Genomic DNA, 22,643 nt, shown 5'->3' with positions numbered 1-22,643 from the left:
TGGCAATAGTACATTATGTATTCCTCGACCTGTTTACAGGTTAGTCGGCCACAGTACGTATTCACACAGCAGCGGCCGACGGTATGTACATATGACGACGATTGGCCCTACTACACACGGCAGTTATTCAGTCCGACATGAGCCACTCAGGAACCGCATCCTCGTCTTCCGGATCCTCTGACAACAGTGAGCCCTCGTTATCTTCGGACCGTTGAGACAACACTTCGACAGCCTCCGACGGAGCCCGTGACTGAGACTGTGAAGGGCCGCGAGACATCATTTCAATACTGCCAGAAGAGTCGTTCACTGAGGAGTCTACGACGATAGGAGGTTCGGCTGTTTCGGAGGCCGAGTAGTCAACGGCTGACGACCCTACCGAGATAGGAGCCTCTACCGAGTTTCCTTGACGGTTTGGGTTATCACATATTGTAGGGTGTTTTGAGCTCTTCACGTTGGCAAGGTTTGCCCCAGATTCGTTTTCCCCATGTCGTGCAACGACGACGAGGTTGTACTTGGACCGAACAGTTCGGGGACTGGGCAGAATTTGAGTGGCTTGGGTTTGCGGCTCATCTTCAGGGATGAAACCGCCTGCAAGGCGCTCATCAGGAACGTCTTTTCCCGTGATTTGCCCACGAAAGCCAGGCTGTTCAACTTGCGAGTCAGCAGGGGAGGCGGGCCTCTCGTCTGGCCCGGGAAGAAACCCTCCACCCTGCTCTTCAAACATCTGAGTTAGCTCAGACGCGGTTGGCCTCTGCCGGCCAGTAGGGCTTGCTATGTCCCCGTCTGATTCAGGAAGAAACCCACCTCCCATATGCTCCGCGTCAGGCTCATCCTCTCCGACCCCAACGCTAGCTTCGTCATCCGCTTCCTCTCCTTCGACGGCATAGCTTCTCACCCGCTCAGCAATGCGAAGCCTTAGCAGAAAATGTTTCCACAAACGAAGAACTTCAGCTGCTCTCTTTTGCTGTTGATTCTGCAACCTCTCATCCTCAAGGCATCGAATAACCTCAACAAGCGCATCCCGGTATTCATCGGCAATGACGACCCCGTTGAGGACTGCGGTCCCGTGTCGTCCCTTGAAGTTAAATCCCGTGACTGCATCGGCGTAGTCGATTCCGAGTATTCGGGCGGCACGAGAGGCTTCGGGATGTGTGATATGAACACCCCCTGGTGGTACCATACTCGGAACGTAGACGTCTAAGTTGCCATAAGCGTTCTTCGGTACTCGTCCCTGGACCACTGGAGGCGATTTGTAGAGCTCTGTCTGGAAGAAGGCGTACAAGGCCGTTTCCTCAGCCATGTCATCATCTTCGTCGTCGCCGAGATTTATTGTTTTATTCTTAGCTGGTATACGCTTCAGAGGCTGCTCGCCCATTTTAATGTCCCTGCCGAGACGGTACCACTTGTTCGCACTGCGAAGGATATGGACATCGGAGCGACGGTAGATCGGCTCCAGTCCTTGCCCTTTCGCCCCAGGCTTGCCTAAGCTGACATGCCCGGTCACCCGCTTCGGGAATATAACCTCATTCCGGCGAAGGTGGCGCTCGAGCGCATAGATGGGATGGTCCTTGAAGTCCTGCACATTGCGCGGCATTGGTTCGGAGGCTGTCTTTGCTGTTAACTCGCCGATCTCCAGTTCATCGCGATCTTCCAAAAACGGTTTCTCGAAACGCTGGAGTACTCTTTCCCACCATGCCTCGCCGTTCTTGGTCGACTCCACGCGATTCTTCCGAACTTTAGCATTGAAAGCCTTCGTGTAGCGACGTGTTACGTCTCGCGCCGAGGCATCTTCTTCAAAGGCAACAACGTAGCTCAAAAGGTTGTAAGGATCAGTCGCTGGCGGCCCAAGCCTATGTGGTTTCGCGAGTGTCTTCGTCACCATGGGGTCGATGGCAATCCACTTCTGGAAGGCTTCATTGAAAGCTTCGACCCAAAAGATCGGATATGCCGATTCACGAATGGGAGGTCCTTCGGCTGTTAGTGTCCGTCGGGAAAGACTAAATCCAACACTTACTACCAACAGGACTCGCGCGTACCCGTGCGGGCTTGAAACTCGGCTGGGCAAGCCTTCTGATCGGTGAAGGCCGTGGTGAAGCATCGGACTTTGCTTGGCCATCAGTCAACGAGTCGGGATCGTCTGATGAGATAACAATAGCTTGGGGCTCAGGTTTCACAGGGACATCCCGCGTCATCCCCGAGAAGGGAAGTGGCTGGAGGGAGCACACCAGCCGAGCCTCTACGGCTACAGAACGCAGGAGAGCACAAAACAATTGAGCGCCAAAATCGCGCGAACCCTGCAAAGCCCTCGCTTGCTTTCGGAAATCTTCTCTGTCAAGGAAAACTTCAGCCTCGGAGATCATGGCCGCCTGTGACACGTTAGACTCAGCATAAACTCATCTCTGTGTGATATACCGTTTTCTGCTTCAGAGCATCGGCATCCTGCGCCCAATGCGCCCGCCTCAGACCGGGTTTCGTAACCCTGAATCTCCTGAGGAATACATCAGCAGCCTGGTTGAGTCCATCAAGAAACATCCCAGATCTAGTATGCTGGGGTTTATTCTCAGGCGGATTCAGCTGCGAGATTACGTGCTTCGATAACATTTTCTTGAGAAACCCCTACGAAGTTCAACATATACACCTAGAAGAGATATCGGAGGGCAAGGATGCAACAACGCACCTGTACTTCCTCATCGTTGCACCACAGGTTACGTCGCTGGACATGGCCCATAAGGCAGAGAAGGTGCGTTTTATGCACATCAAGCCGGAGTTTCCTCTCAGCCGCCGTTACGGGCTTGCGCCGTACGACCCTCCGCTTCTGATCCGGCTGCTTGTCGAGAGTTATCTGCAGCGGCGTATCATCCTCAATTCCAGAAATAGGCCCACTCGGAAGGCCAGGCGGCGTAGACTTCTGAATAATATCGACCTCTTCCCACTCCATATCGGACTCGTCAGAGTCCCCTGATGGCGAGTCATATACAACCTGGGGCTTCTTCTCCCCATCCCCGCCAGCTTCTACCGCATCGTCCGCTGCCTGCTGTGTGAGTCCCCCCGGACCAGACGCGTCTCGGTACCCAACCGGTTTAAACCGTTTGTTAGGCCGGTTACTCTCCAACGATAGCCTGACCCCGGTCTCTCGCGCTTCAGCCTCCGCGAGCATCTCCCGGTAGACTTTGGGAATGTCTTCATCGCTGTCGTCTCGTCGTCGTCGTCGTTGGGTGCGGGCTGCCCCACGCGTTCCGAGACGGGCAGGACGCGTCGGGCGCGACATTTCGGACGCCGTGACGTCGCCGCATGAAGAAGGAGGATGGACGAGTGAGTTAGTGAGACTGACGACGGTGGTGCAGGGAAGCGAAGGCGACAGTGGGGGACTTGAGTTCAAAGCTGAGGCGACGTGACAGAGAAGAGGAGATGAGTCAGACTCACGTGACAGAAACGCGTGACGTAATCCCAGCAGTCCATTTGGTTTCCTCTTTTGGTTTAGTCTCCAATTCAGGAACAATGAGGGTTGACAGCCACAACGCAGAGACAGCCTGGAGAACCGCTCTGCAACAGGATCACATACAAGCAATGGCTTGGTTATGAAGCCGGATAGGACACTAGACCTCTGTCCAATTAGCTCCAAGCGGGAAGCCGTTGTGTTTCTGCTCTAGCTTGCCATTTTCAAAATATATATCTTAGGGCAAGGATACACACTGTAGCCAGGGTTGCACGACTGCCTTTGAAGAGTAACTTGGAGGGCGAGCTGCCTTTTTCGTGCTCCGATCAAGGAAATGATCCCTTCTCCTATTCATGAGAGGGATCAATGAGAAAAGGGCGGGAGGGCTATACTAGTCGACCGGATATGACCGATAAGATTCCCCACTGGCGCTGCGCACCCTTCTCCCCTACACGACTTGAGCATTGGACCTTCTATAATGGACTTTATAAGATCATATACCGGGTTTCCCGGACAAGGATTATAGAATTAAATGACTTTCTCCACCCTCACCCCGTCTGAAACTAAATATAATTACATTCGAACCCTCTCAACCACCCCAAGACCGACGCCTACAAAGCACTACTACTCTTCAACGCCCCGGGGAACAACTGCTCCAGCGCCTCCCACAGCGGCTTCCCATCCATGGTCAAGTCCTCCAACGCCGGACAAGCGAGATCCAGCAAGGGGATCTTCAGCGCATCGGTGAGGAGTTCCAGCGGAGTCGTGAGCGTCTCGTAAAGTCCACCGAGGGCATTGGGGCTGAGGAACTTGAGAATCTCAAAGACGAAGCAGAGGAGGTTGTTATCCTTTAGAAGGGTGGCGAGGTTGAAGACTCCGCCTGTCATGTCGGACAAGTCGAGGCCGACGAAGCTGTTCACTGTGCCGGTGTTGCCACCGATGCTGGGGAGTTGAGTTGTTGTTAGCTGGGGGGGTTGTCTGGAAGGGGGCCAGGAATGGAACGAACCTTCCGAGTTCAGGATGCTTCGCGACCCAGTCCATAACGTCCACGTTGAGGTTCAGGAGGCCCCAGTCCACTGGAGTCCTGTACCAGTTCTCCGGGATGCGTTCCCAGCCTTCACGGTACTCAAGGCTATCTTCGTCGCCGTAGACGGCGAAGAAGTTGCGGACGATTTCCTTGGCTGGGTTTATGCAGATTAGTCTTCGTCGAGTATATCGTTAGGGAGCATCTTACTCAGAACTCCCTCCGGTAGCTCCTGCGAGTGGTTCCTAAACAGCCGCGCGGGGAAGATATAGCCCGCGTTCCGTGCAATGAGGCCGGTAACAGGTCCGTAATAGAAGTCAGGGTTGGATGCCTTGGTCTGCTCGAAGCGGATCGCGGCCCGTTCCGCCATCAGGTCCATGGAGAATGTGCCGTCCTCGGACATGTCGTACCATTCCTTGAAGAGTGTCATGTTCATTGTCCAGGCGTTACCAGTGACGTAGAGGTCGTCGCGGGTGTTCGATGAGTCGGCTTCAATGAAGTTGTGTGAGCCTTGGAGACCGCGGGGTTCACCTATGCGGGTCAATTTCGATTGAAGTTAGTACCGTATAAGAGGTACGTACCTAGAAGGTTGAGCCCATTGCCCAGAATGTTGTTGACGCCGGTGTCACGCCCACCAATCGAGAATCCGGGGTCCACGGACAGAGGGTTACCGGTCCAGACGGTGCCCATGATAGCGAGGATGAGCGCCAGGTCGAGGCCCATGCCGTACACTTCAACGGTTATTATTACACTTGATATATATAACGGTTGCAGCCTTACCTTCATTGATCGCATGAATGACTTTGCCAAACTGGAAGAGTAAGTAAATCAGTTGTATCAGCCGGCGCTTGATTAGCTTACTGGAGCAATGCCACTGCGCGGGATATAGCCATGGTTTGCAAGGGCGTTCAGACCAGGGCAGGGACCGCGCTGGTCGCCATTGGCAAAGTCAGGCGGCTGGAATTCATGCTCTCCAGTGACTACCGGAGTCAGTTTCACCTTGGGAGAGAGAAGAGCTATACGTACTATCGATGGGTATGTCCATAGAACTGAAGAGGAAGCGCTTGTCATGCTGGTCCTTGAGCGCATTTATGAGCTCGTCTTGCATATCCTGTAGAGGGCATCGCTTGGCAGCCTTCTTATGGCTGTGCAGGCCAGCGTGGTGCAGGTTGTCCACCGAGGGGAACCCGGCGACAAAGGCGCCCAGGGAGAGAACGAGAGGCCACGCCTTCATGGTGTCGACAACAACAACAAGAAGACAGTAACACAAAGAAAGAGAAGGAAAAGGAACTTGCAAAGTTCCAACAAATGAGCGTCGAAGTTTAATTCCAAAGACGAAAGGAAAGCAAAGGATGCAAGAAGGACGGTGAAATGCTCAGCTTACGCAGAGAAGCCGTTGTGAACATCCCGATCGACGCCACCAAATTAATAATGAGCCTACCCTAACTCGCCAGGGGGAATGATGAGGGGTTGCGGTAGCTTGAAATCTAGTGGTATCGCGGGTCCAAGCATACATGGAGTGTGGATGCTCTGGAGTCTTCGCTTATGAATCTCACCAGGGACGGGATGGAATGGGAATATGATTTTACCAGGAGACATAAAAAAGCGTCTGTGGGAGGCATTATCGCCATGTTTGGCTCTGGTATCAGGCTCGTGAAACCCGATATATTGCCATGAGCGCGGGAAGATCGCGGCGCTCTCTCGTCGAAGGATCCTTACCCGTTTACGCCTCGGCCTGGCGATGACAAGAAAGACGTGCAAATCTCGCAAGAATAAACGCATATGGACACAACGATGATGCCGCGCCTGACTCAGGAAGCTTGGTCAAGCGATCAGCAGTGAACGGTGTTGCTTTAGGCAGGAGAGAGCGACAGGAGGGGTGGCCATCTGGATTGGATGGCTAGCAAATGCCAGAAAAGGAAACTGGATGTGAATTGTTCATTCGCAACCTCCCTTCTTTGGATCTTCCAGCAGTACTTCAGGTTGTTCGGGAGGAGAAGTTGACGTCGATTGCAGACTGCTGCAACGACGGCTCCATTTCGCTTACATGCCGTCAAAGGGACAAGAGGGCACCGTGAGGAGAGCCGAACTTGAGCATCAGCATCATTTCTCTGGTCAACGGCTGCCAGAAAGACGGTGTGGAGAATTCTTGCCCAGATATGGGGTTGAAATTGACGGGACAAGCCCCGGGCTGATCGCAATAAGACGGCCCTAACTGACCCAACGGCCTCCCCACGAACCGTCTGGGCCAGGCTCTTTCCCGCGCAGCCCACTGGGTCGACAAGGACCACCGGAGCTGCCAAGAGCTGACACAATGCTGGGCCTTCCGGTGGAGGCCCTATGAGCCGCTAGCGGTGGATATCGCGCGGGTTCGGGGGTTTTCCAAGCGAAAGCATGTATGAGCAATCAAGAAGAGCATCGCCCGTGGAATTCATATGCACGCATTCTCCTTTCCTCGTCAAGTATCCGTATACTGGACTGCGCAGCTTGGAGAGAATGTCGATCGCACCGATCCTTATCCGCGGGTCGTGCGAGGCGAAAAAAAAGGGCTGTGGAATCTCCAGGAGGTCGTCCAACCCAGGGGCTCTTCAAACGTCTTGTCCGGTCAGCTACAGCAGTGGGTGTATGCGGAGGGACTGGGGTTGAATGACATAGCTGCGTTTTATTAGGCGCTACATCCCGCCGCACAAAATCTCCCTTTATCGGGGTTCCCTTCCGCAGTGTTACGCTTTCAAGCTTTTGAATGAATTGTGTTGTTATTCGAAGATAGACATCGTCTTCCAGGATGAGATGGCACTGGATTGTGGCCTGCCTGGCTTTGTGTTTCCCAGCGGCTGCGGCAGCCGGTCTCGATGAACTGACAGCGGCACTGCCTCCCTGCGCTGTAAGTACGCGAGAGACAGTGCATCACTTGAGTCTAATTGTATCGCAGCTGGAATGCTTTGCGAATACACTGCCACAATCGTCATGTGCACCGACAAACCAGACATGCATGTGTGTAGACGAAACCTTCAAGGGAACGCTGGAGCTCTGCGTTGCCGGGACGTGCAGCGTTCGGGAGTCCCTGAGTGAGTTGACTGATCTTTCTCTCTCATTACTTGCACAAATCACGCTGACAGTAGCAGCCACGAAGAATGTGACTATGAGTGGCTGCGGTGCGCCGGTGCGAGACCGCACCCATCTCGTCTCGATTATCGGCCTCGCGGGCGGAGCGCTGGCGCTGATTGCCTTTGTTATGCGGATCATTGCTCACCTCCCCTGCTGTGGAGGGAAGCTTGGGATGGATGACTTGACTATGGCTTTAACCATGGTACGTTTGGAGGTCTGTGGTGTCGGTGATACGACTGACAGTGCGGAAGGGTTGTGTTCTCCCCCTCTCTGCGCTTTCCTATGTTTGTATGTGACTCTCCCCTTGAAGAGACGAGTATGAGCTAAGACAAGTAGTGGCGGAGGATGGTCTTGGGAAGGATATGTGGACGGTGCCTTTCGACAATATCGACCATATCCTCTACGTGAGTTCGGCAGGAAAGAACCGAAAAGCGAACAGCCCTCACTGACCAGGCAGATCTACTTCTTCGACGAATGCCTCTATCTCACAGGGATTGCCCTGACCAAGATCTCCATTCTCTGTTTCTACCTCCGCGTCTTCCCACGCCGCGAATTCCGCATCGCTGTCTACGCCGCAATCGGCGTCAACATCGCCTACATCATTGTCTTCGTCCTTATTTCCGTTTTTCAATGCCGCCCGGTCCACGGAGCCTGGCATCGCTGGGACGAGGAGCACGAATTCCAATGCAACAACATCAACGCGCAGGGGTGGGCCTCTGCGGCTATTAATATGATCCTCGATATCTTCGTGATGGCGCTGCCGCTGCGGGAGCTGTACCACTTGAACCTGTCGTGGCGGAAGAAGGCGTTTGTGATGTGCATGTTTAGTCTGGGGTTATTGTATGTCCTGTCCGTGAACTGGGGTGTATAGCTATGCTAATGAGAGCAGCGTGACCTTGGTAAGCATTATCCGTCTAGAGACGTTGATTGCCTTTGCCAACACCACAAACTTGACGTGTGAGTTCTACAACGGACTGGACAATACACTTGACAAGACCACTGACATAGTAACAGGGGACTACGTCCAGCTTGGATACTGGAGCACGATCGAAATACACGTGGGCGTCATCTGCGCCTGCATGCCCGCAATCCGAGCCCTGTTCCGACGCATCTGGCCGCGCATCTTTGGCGACACGGCGAACGCAGTGTCCAAGGGGTCGAGGTCTCGCTCGTTGGGCACTGGATCACGCAGCGAGGTCATTGGAATGGGATCGCCGCGCTCGAAGACCAAGCATGTGGACGATCAGTTTGTGCCCCTGGTTGACATGGACAACCTGAGTCAGGCCAATGTGACCGACTCGCGGCACCAGCCGTCTATGAAGAGCTGGGTCGCTGCAAAGTAGAATAATCACCGTTTAGGTTAGCTTGAATGGAAGAATGTTGTTTTTGTCCACATGTCGAACGGCGTGGCTTCTGCAGGTGAAAGGGGCGAAATTGGATATTCTTCGTCGAGAGGAATAATCTGTCGCTCTCTGCGCCGCTACGAAGAGTCTAAATTAGCGTCGGCCACTTCCAAGTTTCTTGTGGAGCGCACTAACTCTTGTCATGTCCTGGTCCAAGGCGAAGGCCCGTTGAACGTTGATCAGCGCGCCCCGAGCCCTCGCTGTCCTGGACCCGACTGTGTCGGTTTCCACAGCAGTCCACTTCTGGGACCGGAGCCCCATTCCCGTCGCCTCGCTTCATGCTGTCAGAATTCCAACTCATCCTGAACGGGCAGGAGCTCAAGATATCAGGCCTGACCTCCGGAAATGCGCATTCCCAACGTCCGGCCGTTTCATTTCCGGCGTGCCGAGCGTCGGAAGTGCCAGAGTACCAGGGGCCCCAGGTTCGTTACTAGCGTGTTTGAGAGCTCACCTTGGCCATCGGCGGCGTCAGCTGTGCCTAACCTTGACAGGAAGTACTTGTCCTGAGTGTCTCTTCTGGTCTGGAGGAGAGAGGTGGGATTGACATCCCTGCAGCGGGGAGCCCTTGCCCATTGTACCGTCTGACTAGGCTTGATGAGGGTGTGTATTCCTGGTATAGCTATATTAGAACAGTTCCATGAATTGGAAGAGCAGCTGTGCTTGCTTGTGTTTTCTTGTTTTCCTGATTTCTTGATTGTTTGGCTCTTCGTTTGCATCAGTTTACGCTCCTTCATCATGCTGGTGCTCAAGGGCCTGGGATTCCTCTCCCTTCTCTCCGCGTTGTCGTACGGCCCCTTCTCCCTATTCAGCTCTATACATTACTGACGGCGTAGCCCTTACGCCTCTGCCTCCCACCAGCACGACCACCGCAGTGCCAACACCGCCGAATATGATTATATTGTCGTCGGCTCCGGCGCCGGCGGTGGACCTCTCGCTGTCCGTCTTGCTCGAGGGGGACACAAGGTTCTCCTGCTCGACGCTGGCGACGACCAGGGCGATGCCTTGCACCAGATGATCCCCGCAATGCAGCTGCACTCCACCGAGTACGAGCCCATGCGGTGGGACTACTTCGTCAACCACTACGACAACCTCACGCGTCAGGAGGAGGACTCCAAGATGGTGTACCGGACTCCGGCGGGCGATCTTCACAAGGGAGCCGGGGCCCCTGAGGGCTCGGAACCGTTGGGAATCCTGTATCCTCGTGCTGGCACCTTGGGTGGATGTACCGCACACAATGCCATGATGTTTGTATTCCCAAAGCATCGTTAAGCACGAGGCTAACTGCGTGAAGCACGATATACCCCTACGAGCGCGACTGGGATGACCTGGCAGAGCTGACAGGGAACGACACCTGGGCTGCGGACAACATGCGCGGCTACTTCAAGCGTCTCGAGGACAACCGCTACCTCCCCAGCGACATCGTCAGCCACGGATTCGGCGGCTGGCTCCAGACGTCGCTGACCCAGCTCACCCTTGTCGTTGAGGACCTCAAGCTCCTCTCCCTCGTCATCGCAGCCGGTACTGCCATGGGCCAGAACCTCCTCGGCAAGGTCATCGACACCGTGACAGGCCTCGCAGGCATCCTCCTCCGCGACTTGAACACCGGTTTCCCACTCCGCGACCAGCAAGAGGGCCTCTTCCAAGTGCCCCTGGCCGTCAAGGTGCCGGAGTACAAGCGCACCGGACCCCGCGATTTCATCCTCGACACCATCGACGAGGGATACCAGCTCGACTTCCAACCGCATACCCTCGTCACGAACGTCATCTTCGACAAATCCGGCGCCCAGCCCCGCGCCATCGGCGTCGACTACCTCCACGGCGAGAGCCTCTACCGCGCTGACCCTCGCTCCCGCACCACCAGCGCATCCGCCGGTACACCCGGTCAGGTCTTCGCCCGCAAAGAAGTCATCCTCTCCACGGGCTCATTCAACACGCCCCAACTCCTCAAACTCAGCGGCCTGGGCCCGAAAGCCGAGCTCAAGAAATGGGGCATCCCCCTAGTCGTCGACCTCCCGGGCGTCGGAACAAACATGCAAGACCGCTACGAGACAACACTAATCGGCAAATCCCCAACAGACTTCGTCCTCACCTCGAAGTGCCGCTTCCTCGCCGAGACCCCGGACCCATGCTACGAGGACTGGAAGAACGGCGTCGGGTTCAAGGGCACGTACATGACGAACGGGATCGCCATCGCAATCATCAAGCAGTCCTCTGTCGCGGAGCACGACGAGCCCGACCTGCTTATCTCGGGCGCGCCGGGCAATTTCCAGGGGTATTACCCTGGTTTCGCGGAGGGGACGCTGGCGGATGCGCAGCACTGGGCGTGGATTGTGCTGAAGTCGCGGTCGCGCAATAACGCGGGGACGGTGGAGCTGCGGTCTGCGGATCCGCGGGACACGCCGGTGATCAGTTTCCGGTCGTTTGATGAGGGTGTGACAGCCGGTGGTGCCGATGAGAAGGATCTGCAGGCGATGTATGAGGCGATGCAGTTCAGCCGGGGGATCTTTGAGAACCTGGTGCCGCTGGACAACGGGTTCGATGAGACGTGGCCGGGGGCAAACACGAGCTCGGAAGAGGCGATGAAGGACTTCATTAAGCGTGAGGCGTGGGGGCACCATGCTTGCTGTACGGCGGCGATTGGGGGCGACGGGGACCCGAATGCGGTGCTGGATGGGGACTTTAGGGTTCGCGGCGTCGATGGGCTGAGGGTTGTCGATGCGTCGGTTTTCCCGAAGATTCCGGGGTACTATATTGCGCTGCCGATTTATATGATCAGTGAGAAGGCGTCGGATGTTATTCTCGCTGATGCGGACAAGTGGTGATGGGGGTTCTGTTCATTGAGCGGCTGTCGTCGTGTCTTTATATAGATATCCCTTCTTGAAGGAGTAATCGCAGACTTATACTCAGGCAAGCTGTATATTCTTATCTCGAACACTAATCAGGCCTTTAAGGTGCTACGCAATTGGCGCATCTGTAGTAATTGGCGCCGACATCCAAGCCTGACGGATTAGGGCTAGGAAGAGTTCATTGACTCGTCGAGTTAATATTCATCGCAACGATGCCTTCTGGCATGCTTTGAGAATGCAAGACGCTTGGAGCAGACTATGAAGGGCATGAACAAAGAATATCTAAATTCCTGATGATATTATTCCATACGTGGCAAGGAGCGAGGCTAGGTATGCCGTGTCTTTGTCTGCAGCAATCCGAAACTACTGCTCAAACAACATCAATAACCCTTTGTCAAGAAAAATTATCTTCCTATATCTTCAGATTACGTCCCAGATCCTCAATTTCAGTTTCCCATTTCGATATCTGCTCGCACCACAATGGCCGTAGAACTCCCTTTCCCAATCGTTCCATACCCACCATCCGAGTATGAAGAACACCGACAAAAAGAAATGAAAGTCCTAGCGTTGGGAATGCCACGAACAGGAACGATGTGTATGTCCCCGCGATCAAACCGAACCCCCTAATCTAACAGAAAAAGCCCTTTATAGAGCCCTCCAGGAACTCGGCTACACTTGCTACCACATGGCCGAAGCAGCCCTTGACTATCGCAACGACTCACTCGAGTGCTGGATCGAGGCTATCGACGCAAAGTACAATGGTATCGGGGACGATTACAGAGGTCAAGAGTTTGACAGGATGCTCTCCCGCTACGATGTAGGCACCACAACTTCGACAGTTCTTATATACTAGGTAGGTGCTAACGCCCAGCCAGGCCGTCACCGACGTCCCAAACATCCTCTTCGCCGAGGAACTCATGGACGCGTATCCTAATGCACAGATCATTCTAACGACTCGGGATGTAAACGAGTGGCTTCCCTCCATGGAGAGGACGTTCTTCCGGCTGCTGAGTATGAAGCGCTGGACTCTCCTCGGCATCTTCGACACTGTACGTGGTTGAAATACCTGCTTAGATACCAGCCACTGACAAAACAGACGTACACACGCCCCTATATACGCCTCCTTCGCTCCATACTCTCAATCATGACAGACAGACCCCGAAACTGCACCGACAGGGACCACCTCGCCGCCGCGTACCTCGCGCACTACGCGTATATCCGCGGGCAAGCACAGGCGCGGGGAAGAAAGGTGCTTGAGTTCCGGGTAAAGGATGGCTGGGGCCCGCTGTGTGAATTTTTGGGAAAGGAGACGCCGCGTTCTCCGTTTCCGTGGGTGAATCGGGATGACTTTATTGTGCAGTATCACTTTATTGGGTTTTGGCTGAGGGTGTACTATCTTCTGGGGCCGGTTGTTGTGGGACTGGTGGTTTGTTATGTTCTTAGGGGCTGTCTGGAGTGGGTTCTTGAGCATTATTGGGAGTTCAGTTGATTTAGGGTAAGCTTATACAGTTGATCTCAATGCATTTATTCTGCAATATCAGTCCTCTTGTTGTTATTGCCTCAGCCCTAAGGCAACCAGAATCGGGGCGACTTCCCGATTTGGATGGGATCAACTTTCACATTCCAATAATAACAATGACAACATCGTCATTTCACCCTTGATCGCCTCTCTCACCTCGCTCAGATGCAATCCATCCCTCGAGCAACATCCCCATATGGCCACCAAACCCTCCCAACATGGCCGACCAACCCAACATCCCAAAAACTGACACAGCCAGAGACACCCACCCAGATACCGACATCCCACTCAATGTCCTCCACATACAACCCTCCCCGCAACCACCCCAGCGGCCGTGGTACGACCTGCGCAGCTGGTCCCTCCGCACAAAGCTAATCGCAGCGACCGTCTGCGTCGCCGCGATAATCGGCATCATCGTCGGCGCCGTCGAGGGCTCCAAGTCCCGCCGATATCCGGATTACTTCCCGCTGCACTATCGCCTTGTTGATTCGTATGCGGGGGAAGGGTTCTTTGATCGGTTCCATTATTTCTCGGATGAGGATCCGACGGATGGCTTTGTTAGGTATGGATTCTAATATGGAAATTGGCACAATCGGCTAGAGTGAGGGGTTGGAATTGACCAAGGTACCGGTAGGTATGTCAACGTGAGTACAGCGCGCGACCTAAACCTCACATATGCGACTGCGCGCTCCGCGATCCTAAGAGTCGACGCGACAACCCGCAACGCGAGCTCTGGTCGAAACTCCGTGCGCATCGAGTCGAAGGAGACGTACGACAATGGGCTTTTCGTATTTGATATTCTGCATACACCGTACGGGTGTGCGACGTGGCCGGCGCTTTGGTTGACAGACGGGTACAATTGGCCGTTTAATGGGGAGATCGATGTCCTGGAGGCGACGAATAACGGGACAGACGGGAACGCGGTCACATTGCATACAACGCCGGGGTGTGATATGGATGTTCTACGCAGGCATACGGGGGACGCGATCTACACGACGTGCGATAACAGCACGAATGCGAATGCCGGGTGTGGTGTTCGGGGGGCGTCGTTGACGTATGGCAAGGAGATGAATGATAATGGCGGTGGAGTATGTCTCTCAACCCTCTAGCCAAGGCCTGTCCTGTCCTTGCCTTCATATCTAGTCAACATACTAGGAGCAGGAGAGCTGACAGGAGCAGATATACGCCCTCGAACTCCGCGACGCCGGGATCCGAGCTTGGTTCTTCACGCGGGACTCTGTACCACCGGATATCTCGAACGAGAGCCATACCCCCGACCCCTCGACCTGGGGGACGGCGCTCGCCGACTTCCCCAATACAAGCTGCGACGTCCCGTCGCATTTCAAGAACCAGAGCATCATTGCGAATATCGACCTTTGCGGTGAGTACGCGGGAAATGACGAGGTGTATGCAGACCAGTTCGGGTGTCCGGGTGAGTGTAGCAAGTTTGTACAGTATAATCCAGGGAATTTCACGCAGGCGTTTTGGGAGTTTGGTGCGTTCAAGGTTTACCGGGCTTAACTTGAGCTCAAGTTACTGTTTGGACAAGTTTGGACAAGTGATAGAGAGTTGGTTCCTGAGGAGGCATATTACTTATACTATTTAATGCTTGTGCTCCAGACCAAAAACCATTCTATCAATTCCGTCTAACAGACTATTTTCTCTACCTCCCAGTTTATCCATCTCTCCGAAAGCGCAAGTATAACTTACCACACATCCCATCCACCAGATACCTACCACCCCTCCCTACTCCGCTCCCCACAACACAACCCAACCCACTCAATCTCGAATCACGGGTAGGGGAGGTCAATCAATGCTCACCACTGCCATCCCTCACCAACCCCTTCCCACGCGCAAACATCGCCGCCACCCCCGCGACCCCGCCAAACGCGGCACTCGCCGCAAACGCCATTTTGATTCCCTGGTAGTACACCTCGCGCGCGGCGCGCTGGATCTCCGGCTCGAGATCGTATATTGCGCTGACGGAGTGGCGGATTGCGTTTATGACCTATTTCTCGGGAAGAAAGGAGAAGAGAGCATTTGGTGAGCTTGGGTTCGCTACAAGTATGGGCGTTGTATTGTGATGTCTTGTGGGTTTGATATGGGGGGAGGAGGGGGAGGGCTTGTTCCTGGGGAAGGCTTAGGGGGTCGGGGAGGTACTTTCCATTTATTTGGTACACCGTGCAGGGCGCCCGGGAGCGCGCGGGCGAGATGATTCTGCACGATTGTGGAGGTGATTGCGACGCCGTAGACTGTGCCTAGGCTGCGGATGAGGTATACCGTTGAGGCGGAGACGGCGTGGTCTTCGTACCTCATTTCCACATTAGCCTACCTGTCTCAAAAGACATATTCTACGGAAATCACGGTGTTTAGGGGGAGGTACCGTCATGCCCAAACGCTGCCAGAAACGTAAACAGGATAGCCGGGTAGACGACCCCCTGGCCCAGATTCGCGGGGATAACGTAGACAAAGTACTTCCAGGCGGCGTCGTGGAACTGCAACGCCACGACGAGGAGGTTGCCCAGGAACATGAGGATTGCGCCGGCGCGCATGAGGTAGGACAGTTTGCCGTAGCGCGACATGATGATTCCCGAGACGAGGCCGCCGACGGGGGTTGCGAGGGAGGGGATGACGAGGCGGGCGCCGGCTTTGGATGCGGAGTCGAGGAGGACGACTTGGAAGAAGAGGGGGAGGTTGAAGAGGAACTATAATCTTAGTTGGGGATTGACTTAATGGTGAGGAGAGGAGGGGAGTACAGCGTATGCGGCCATTCCGACGCAAATGTTGGCGATTTGGGTCGAGACGGGGAGGACACCCTGGAGCATGCGCAGGGGGATGACCGGGATAGCGGATGTCTTTGCCTCGACGAGGAGAAACAGTCCGAGGAGGACGACACTCCCAACTAGCGAAGTGATGACCCAGATGTTACTCCAGGGAAGCTCGTTCCCACCTAGACTGAGCCCGACAAGTTGCACAGAGAGACCAAGGATGAGTAGAAGAGCACCGGTTAGGTCGACCTGTTTCCAGACACTGACTTTCAGACCGACTTCTTCAGAGGCCGGCCGTTCCCGCCTTGGAATGACGACACGTCCGACGAAAAGCGCAAAGATCGAGACAGGAACTTGCAGCAGGAAACACCAGCGCCAGCCGATCGTGTTTGCGATGGACCCGCCCAGGGATGCACCGCAGATCGAGCCGAATCCGTGCAGGACGTTCTGTGCGGCCTGGTACATGCCTCGGCGCTGGAAGGGGATCATGTCGGAGTTTATTATCGTTGCTACCGGTGTCTGGTTAGCTCAACTTAACCGAAAGGAGGAATTGAGAACTGGGGGGATACCCATTGTCATCAGTCCACCGCCGCCAATCCCGGTCAACGCTCGCATGAGATTCAGAAATATCACATCCCTTGCAACCGCGCAGCCGAGACAGCCGAGGAGGAAGGTGATTGTCGAGGTGAAGAAACACGTGCGCCGACCAAAGATATCGGAGAAGCGTCCGTACAGTGGCTGGAATGCGGTACTGGTGATCAGATACGAAGTCGTCAGCCAGGACGAGGTGTTCGCAGCACGGAACTCGGAGCTAATCAGAGCGTATGTGGAGGCTGTGATTGTGCCGTCGAAACCGGAGAGGAAGACGTTTGCGAAGATGGCTTTATGGTCAGTGGACTGGACTGCACAGAATTTGGGAACATACCAACTTCAATCCAGAGGAAGCCTTTTGGGGGCTTCCATGAGTCTGGATCGAGGGGTAGCAGGGGCTGTTCCTCTGTTGCAGGATCGGGGGGATTCTCGGCGTCGTTGGGGTTTGGGAGCATCGTGCCGTAGACGGTGTTCAGTCTCGAGGTGAAGAAGGATAATTCTACTGGAGACGTGCGACGGAGACAGTTTATAAATCGTCGGGCTCCAAAAACTGATAGTGGGGTTTTCTATCTTTATCGCCCGAGACAGCTCGGGATGGCATCATCTTCGCCGATCTGTGCGAAGCCAGCGCGCTCATTTCACTGGTCAATTGCTGGGGAGATCCACACAGTGCTCTCTCTTGCCCTCACCCCGGATCGCAACCAAGAGAGCGTGCGCAAGAGTACATCGAAACTACAGCATGCCTGCCTTCCCCTCCCCGTTACCTCAGTCGAGTAGTAGATAGCTACATCTTGAACATAATCGACTGTGGAAATTCCATTCCCCACGCAAACTCTCGCTCTCGTCAGGGAGAAAATAATTAAAACCATCGCTGACATGGGGGGGGGGATGCGGTGATGGTTGCATAAAACAGTGCAACGCATTTCGACAGCAGCGTGAGTACACTGTGTATAAGCGTCGAAGGAGATGGGTACTTAGGTAGGAGCTAGTTCCTCCGCCTTCCACCCTAATCAATGATCGAAGTACGTGCCAAAAGTCAAGACGTATACCCACGGTATCCTCCATCTGCAAGCAGAGGCTTGGTCTCGCCTTCAAGCTCCATCCAACCCTTACGAAAACCCCTCCGCAGTGCCATCACCAGCAACAGTGCCCTTCCAAGACCAAAAATGCCATTGTCGACGGCAATCCAGCCAACCGACCCATACCATGTCGAGAGCAGTCTGAGAGAGAGATAGTCAACCCTCTCCCAGGGGAACGGCACGCGCCAGATCCAGGACAGCGCGACGAGCGAGAACACCACCGCTTGCACGAACAGGCCGGGCAAACTCAATGCACTCGACTTCTGAGCCGTGCAGATGAGACGTGCCTGCGAGCACACGGCGACGAGATTGAAGACCGTGATCAGAGGGACGACGAGCATCGTGTGGAACATGTAGAAGAAAACCAGCATCCACTTTCTGCTTTCGCGATCGACCAAGGGCGGCAGTGCCGCGTCGAGAACCAACGGGACGACTGAGAGGGGGAGGAATGTCGCGTATATCCATCCCAGTCGTTTTTGATGGCTGGAATACAGCGCGAGGGCGAATCTGACCGACGTTAGCAAGTGCAAGTTCACATCAGCCTCCGCTTACAGAGCCAAGAACAGCAACCAGACAGCGGCAGTTTGGCTGAAGTTCAGCCAGTCCCCCGTGCTGGGCGGACTCGTCTTGACGAAGACGTTCTCAGTCTCAGTGTTGACGAGCGCGTAGAAGAAAATGGTGAACTGCTCGGTCGCGCTGATCAGGTTGGACAAGACAAAGATGCGTGAGAGCCCCGCACAGCTCCGTCTCGAGGTGATGCGCTGAAGCTGAGGGAGGAATGAGGCGACGCTCACGGTCACCAGGGTGCTTCTTCAATGAGCTTGTGTCCTGGTACGAGGACCGGTGAGACTCACCTCCGAAGCCAATCTGGAATCTCTGGATGGATCATTGTATCTGTTGCAGGTTGGCAGGATGCGAGGTGCTGTAGCTGAGACAGTCCGCTCCCGCGATTTAAATGTCAGATGCACACCACCTGCACCTCAAGCTCGTTCAACTTCTCAGAACTCAAGAACCACACAATCAAAATACCCAGACCCGACCCCTCTGGAAGAGGGCAGTTCTCGCTCTGCCTCCTCTTGCGCTATTCATCCGGCCCTAGGTAGAAGATGATGCCTCGCGGCCTTTGTCATCCCAAATCTAGACCACGACGGTGCCAGGAAGTCCTCCAACAGTGAGATCGTCCGCGACCAGAACATAAGTATACGTAGCAAAAGTCACCCACAATACACAATCTCAACCTTCATGCTCCCCAACAACTCACCACGACGGAGCCGAAGGGCCGATCCGCGGCCGAGGCAGGGCGGGTGCGGGGTGCGGAGACTCTGGGCAAGATTGTCCAAGGAATATTATATTATCGAAGGTGTCTTGTGCACTCCCCGTCAAGCATCACAATTACAGGACCCAGTAATAGCAATTTGACAACAGAGTATGAACTTCGAATACCCCCCCGACTTGGTCGCACACCTCGACCGAATCGACAAGTTCATCCACTCCACCATCCTCCCCCTCCAGCAAGCAGATGACAACAACCGCTTCTTCGACCACCGCCGCGAATATGCACGCACGAACTGGGAGGCTGGCGGCCTGCCACGGAAAGAGTGGGAGGAGCTACTAAGTACTTCCTTCCCTCCTGGAGCAAACAACGTGAGAACAAATGTTAACACCAAGTAGACAAAGCACGCATCCTCGCCGACAAAGCGGGCCTGTACCGCTTCGCCCTCCCCAAGATCTACGGCGGGGCCTCACACCCCTCGACCAACCTCTGGATGTCCGCAACAAGATTCCACCTCGCCTCGCACCCCGTCTACGGCGGCGGCCTGGGCCTCGCAAATGACCTGCAGAACGAACACAGCGTCGTCGGCAATTTCCCGGACGTCCTGATGCTGCACCACTTCGGGACCGAGGAGCAGCGACGCACACTGATTGACTTACGGCTACGCGGCCAATTCCGCACGACATTCGGGCTCACGGAGCCTGACCACGGGAGCGATGCGACATTCATGTCGACGACGGCACGCAGAGCCCCGAAGGGTGGTACGGACGGGTGGGAGATCAACGGGGCGAAGAAGTGGCAGACGGGCGCGCACTCGTGCACGCATATGATCATCTTTGCGCGGACGAGCGGGAGGCCCGGCTCTGCGCGCGGGATCACGGCTTTCCTTGTGCCGCGCGAGACACCCGGGATCGAGGTCGCGAGCTACGAGTGGACGTTCAATATGCCGACGGACCATGCGACGGTTACCCTGGATGGGGTGTGGGTTCCGTCCTCGGCGGTCTTGGGTCGGGAAGATGCGGGGTTGGCGATTGCGCAGACGTTTGTGCATGAGAACCGCATCCGGCAGGCTGCGAGCTCGTGCGGGGCGGCGAAGCACTGTCTTGATCGGGCGATTGAGCGGGCGCGGTCGCGGACGATTTGGGGGGAGGGGAGGAAGCTGGCTGATCATCAGGGAATTCAGTTTCCTGTTGTTGAGTTGATGACGCAGGTGGAGATGCTGAAGTTGTTGATTCTCAAGACGAGTTGGGATATGGATCGCGTTGTGGAGGAGTGTGAGCGGACTGGGGCGACGCCGTGGATTGCGATTGAGAAGAGCCTCAGTGATAAGGTGGCGATGTGTAATTACTGGGCGAACCGGTTGGCGTGTCAGGCTGCAGATCGGGCGATTCAGGTATTTTCTCTCTGTCTCTGTCCTTTTATTGTCGTGAGCTAACAGGTTAGATCCATAGCGGCGACGGGTACTCGCGCCATTACCCGTTCGAGCACATTTACCGCCATTTCCGCCGGTACAGGATCACAGAGGGATCCGAGGAGATCCAGATGCGCAAGGTTGCGGCGTATCTATTCGAGTTTGGAGGAAAGGTGAGCCGGGAGAAGGCGAAGACGAAGCTGTGACTACATTCCCGTCACCATCCTTTTGTACTATCAACTAGTTTCAATGTTGAATATTGGCCTTCTGCCGGTCAAACTATGCTGTCTATGTTGGTCTAAAATACGTCGTCTGCCGATGCATCGTTGAGAATGAACAAACCCGAACTCCACACTCCCGTGACAAAAGATACACAAATACGCTAGGTAAAATCAAGGTCGTCCTGGTCGTGCGCGACGTACTGATACTTCATTATTTGTTCGTGGTGCACGTCGTTCACCTGAGGATGCACCAAGCCCAACGTCTCCTGGTGCAGGGCGTTGGGGTCGGTATCAGAGGGATCATCGACCATCATGTGGTACTCGTTCGGCGTGACGTGGTGCCGGACATTGCCGTCATGAAGGGCGTGAGCATGACCGTACGGATCGGTCATCGCATCGTGCGTTTGGAAGCGGGGGATTTGGTGGAGGTTCATCATTTGACCATCTATGGGGACGGCAGTATAGTCGCTCAAGGAACCCACATGGCCTTGTAGGATCGAAGAATGGGGTGCTGCGAAAGGATTTTGATGCGGATGTTCTATCGTAGTGTGTGCGTGAGGGAGAAGTGGTTGGGCGTTTATAGATTCGGCGCGTGGTATGTGCTCAAGATGGACATGGGCGTCTTGGTCGTGGACTGTCTGTTCACCTGGATCAGACTCTTCTTCTTCAGTGTTCATGCTGTCGTTGGTGCTGACGGCGGTATTCGGCGACGGAGGTTTCAATGTCTCCCTGCACTGTGTACAGTCACGAATGACGCGGCTAACAGTTTCCTTAATTCGTACCCAGTGGTACTTGACCGCTATGGCCGCTGTGGTCTTGTTGATACCGGCATGCTGCTCCAGGTGCATCTGCTTGGCGATTTCGTATTGCTGCTGCGGGTCCGAGACGACTTCTTTATCCTTCAGCATGAGCTTCTCGCCCTCACCGTTTTCTCCTTCGACGAGTTTATAATGTGTGGCGGCGCTGCGGAGTCGACTCTTTTCTGCTCGGTCCGCACCGCGGGGATACGTCGAGTGCTTGAGATAGTATCGAATCTTGTCGAACCGGTCTTGTGTGACCGGGTCTACACCATCAGTGCCCAGATCGCGTCCGTAGATAATTGCATCAACGAACTCCCCTGGATTTGAGAGAAGCCTGCCAGCACCAGGGACTCGGCCTATCCGTTTGAACCCGAGCCCTTCCCAGAGTCGACAGGATGCGACATTATTCTCGTAAATCAGATTGAAGACGGCGTAAGTATACCCCTGGAAAATTAGACAGTGCTTTGTAGTTGAATTCGAAGACTCACCAGCTTAGCCGACCAGTCGAGATACGCCTCTCCCATCAACCGACCAACACCCTTGTTCCGCGCGGCATCCGTGACCAGAAACATTCCATTGCAGACATGACTGCTGCGGCCGGGGTAATTTGGCCGAATGTTAAAACTTCCCAGGCAGGCTTTGGCCCAATTCACATTCCCATCCATCGCCTGCACATCGTGGACATTCTTGATATCCCCGATAAGCATGATGGCACCGAAGTTTGAGAACCAGTACGGCCGGAAGTGGACCAACGGGATAGGCTCAACCATAGCATAGTTATCGCCCTTCTCAATCTCACGATTCAGCTGACCGGAGAGATGTACAAGCAGAGACTGGGGTATCTCCTTCGAGGAGTGAAACGGCACCAAGGTGGCAACCGTGACCCGATCTCTCAGGGTAACCTGGCGAGGAGTAATCTCTGAAAACTCATCGTCCATGGCTGGAAGGTCTCCGTTGGATGTGGCCATGGACCTTGCCCTAAATTACGGTGCCGGTCACGAGACTGCTTACTGCATTAGTTTCGTGGTCAACAGACTACGGCGCAGAATCCAGCATGGCTCGGAGAGCGACCTGGAAAACAGAGGGCGGTCCAGGCAGCGCCAGCCAGCGGAGAGCACAGAGCAGAGAACAAGGAAAAGGGGTTTGACTCCACCTGAAAAGAGA

General features: G+C 54.8%; 9 protein-coding genes across 9 annotated transcripts; 4 read left to right on the top strand and 5 right to left on the bottom strand.

The window, feature by feature from the left end:
• Nucleotides 1-3,360, bottom strand: BJX67DRAFT_343035 (putative DNA repair protein Rad4). Its single transcript, XM_071028107.1, has 4 exons — nt 2,678-3,360; nt 2,413-2,616; nt 2,015-2,366; nt 1-1,968 (listed from the first exon to the last, which is right to left on the bottom strand). The coding sequence occupies exons 1-4, from the start codon at nt 3,266-3,268 to the stop codon at nt 128-130; spliced, it is 2,988 nt and encodes a 995-aa protein (XP_070889884.1). The 5' UTR covers nt 3,269-3,360; the 3' UTR covers nt 1-127.
• Nucleotides 3,361-4,047: 687 nt separating this feature from the next.
• On the bottom strand, nt 4,048-5,694 carry BJX67DRAFT_377530 (peroxidase family protein; the record flags this gene model as incomplete). Its single annotated transcript, XM_071032131.1, has 7 exons — nt 4,048-4,378; nt 4,443-4,617; nt 4,671-4,991; nt 5,042-5,191; nt 5,241-5,271; nt 5,322-5,440; nt 5,487-5,694. 7 exons carry the CDS (start codon nt 5,692-5,694, stop codon nt 4,048-4,050), a joined length of 1,335 nt encoding a protein of 444 aa, XP_070889883.1.
• Nucleotides 5,695-7,245: 1,551 nt separating this feature from the next.
• BJX67DRAFT_389799 (uncharacterized protein) lies at nt 7,246-11,793 on the top strand (the record flags this gene model as incomplete). Its single annotated transcript, XM_071034549.1, has 10 exons — nt 7,246-7,344; nt 7,393-7,528; nt 7,586-7,770; nt 7,820-7,856; nt 7,905-7,972; nt 8,026-8,408; nt 8,458-8,525; nt 8,583-8,764; nt 9,830-10,215; nt 10,263-11,793. 10 exons carry the CDS (start codon nt 7,246-7,248, stop codon nt 11,791-11,793), a joined length of 3,075 nt encoding a protein of 1,024 aa, XP_070889882.1.
• Nucleotides 11,794-12,297: 504 nt separating this feature from the next.
• BJX67DRAFT_377527 (uncharacterized protein) lies at nt 12,298-13,306 on the top strand (the record flags this gene model as incomplete). Its single annotated transcript, XM_071032130.1, has 4 exons — nt 12,298-12,412; nt 12,459-12,634; nt 12,693-12,866; nt 12,914-13,306. 4 exons carry the CDS (start codon nt 12,298-12,300, stop codon nt 13,304-13,306), a joined length of 858 nt encoding a protein of 285 aa, XP_070889881.1.
• A 248-nt stretch (nt 13,307-13,554) lies between these two features.
• On the top strand, nt 13,555-14,857 carry BJX67DRAFT_377526 (glycoside hydrolase family 16 protein; the record flags this gene model as incomplete). Its single annotated transcript, XM_071032129.1, has 3 exons — nt 13,555-13,898; nt 13,971-14,424; nt 14,516-14,857. 3 exons carry the CDS (start codon nt 13,555-13,557, stop codon nt 14,855-14,857), a joined length of 1,140 nt encoding a protein of 379 aa, XP_070889880.1.
• A 94-nt stretch (nt 14,858-14,951) lies between these two features.
• BJX67DRAFT_343031 (MDR family MFS transporter) lies at nt 14,952-17,255 on the bottom strand. The gene is made up of 5 exons (XM_071028106.1): nt 17,030-17,255; nt 16,674-16,985; nt 16,093-16,613; nt 15,720-16,041; nt 14,952-15,639 (listed from the first exon to the last, which is right to left on the bottom strand). The coding sequence occupies exons 1-5, from the start codon at nt 17,148-17,150 to the stop codon at nt 15,395-15,397; spliced, it is 1,521 nt and encodes a 506-aa protein (XP_070889879.1). The 5' UTR covers nt 17,151-17,255; the 3' UTR covers nt 14,952-15,394.
• A 346-nt stretch (nt 17,256-17,601) lies between these two features.
• BJX67DRAFT_210239 (uncharacterized protein) lies at nt 17,602-18,839 on the bottom strand. The gene is made up of 3 exons (XM_071025573.1): nt 18,629-18,839; nt 18,327-18,581; nt 17,602-18,281 (listed from the first exon to the last, which is right to left on the bottom strand). The coding sequence occupies exons 1-3, from the start codon at nt 18,661-18,663 to the stop codon at nt 17,732-17,734; spliced, it is 840 nt and encodes a 279-aa protein (XP_070889878.1). The 5' UTR covers nt 18,664-18,839; the 3' UTR covers nt 17,602-17,731.
• Nucleotides 18,840-19,043: 204 nt separating this feature from the next.
• On the top strand, nt 19,044-20,702 carry BJX67DRAFT_210291 (acyl-CoA dehydrogenase family protein). Its single transcript, XM_071025574.1, has 3 exons — nt 19,044-19,389; nt 19,446-20,440; nt 20,491-20,702. Exons 1-3 carry the CDS (start codon nt 19,203-19,205, stop codon nt 20,662-20,664), a joined length of 1,356 nt encoding a protein of 451 aa, XP_070889877.1. The 5' UTR covers nt 19,044-19,202; the 3' UTR covers nt 20,665-20,702.
• A 1-nt stretch (nt 20,703) lies between these two features.
• BJX67DRAFT_210236 (putative histone acetyltransferase Spt10) lies at nt 20,704-22,564 on the bottom strand. The gene is made up of 2 exons (XM_071025572.1): nt 21,968-22,564; nt 20,704-21,923 (listed from the first exon to the last, which is right to left on the bottom strand). Exons 1-2 carry the CDS (start codon nt 22,445-22,447, stop codon nt 20,841-20,843), a joined length of 1,563 nt encoding a protein of 520 aa, XP_070889876.1. The 5' UTR covers nt 22,448-22,564; the 3' UTR covers nt 20,704-20,840.
• Between the last annotated feature and the right edge of the window lie 79 nt (nt 22,565-22,643).

Source organism: Aspergillus lucknowensis (assembly GCF_044049455.1).
Source record: "Aspergillus lucknowensis strain CBS 449.75 chromosome Unknown BJX67scaffold_4, whole genome shotgun sequence".
Lineage (NCBI taxonomy): Eukaryota > Fungi > Ascomycota > Eurotiomycetes > Eurotiales > Aspergillaceae > Aspergillus > Aspergillus lucknowensis.
The sequence above is the reverse complement of the archived record's forward strand: the minus strand, read 5'-3'. Positions and strand labels throughout refer to the sequence as shown.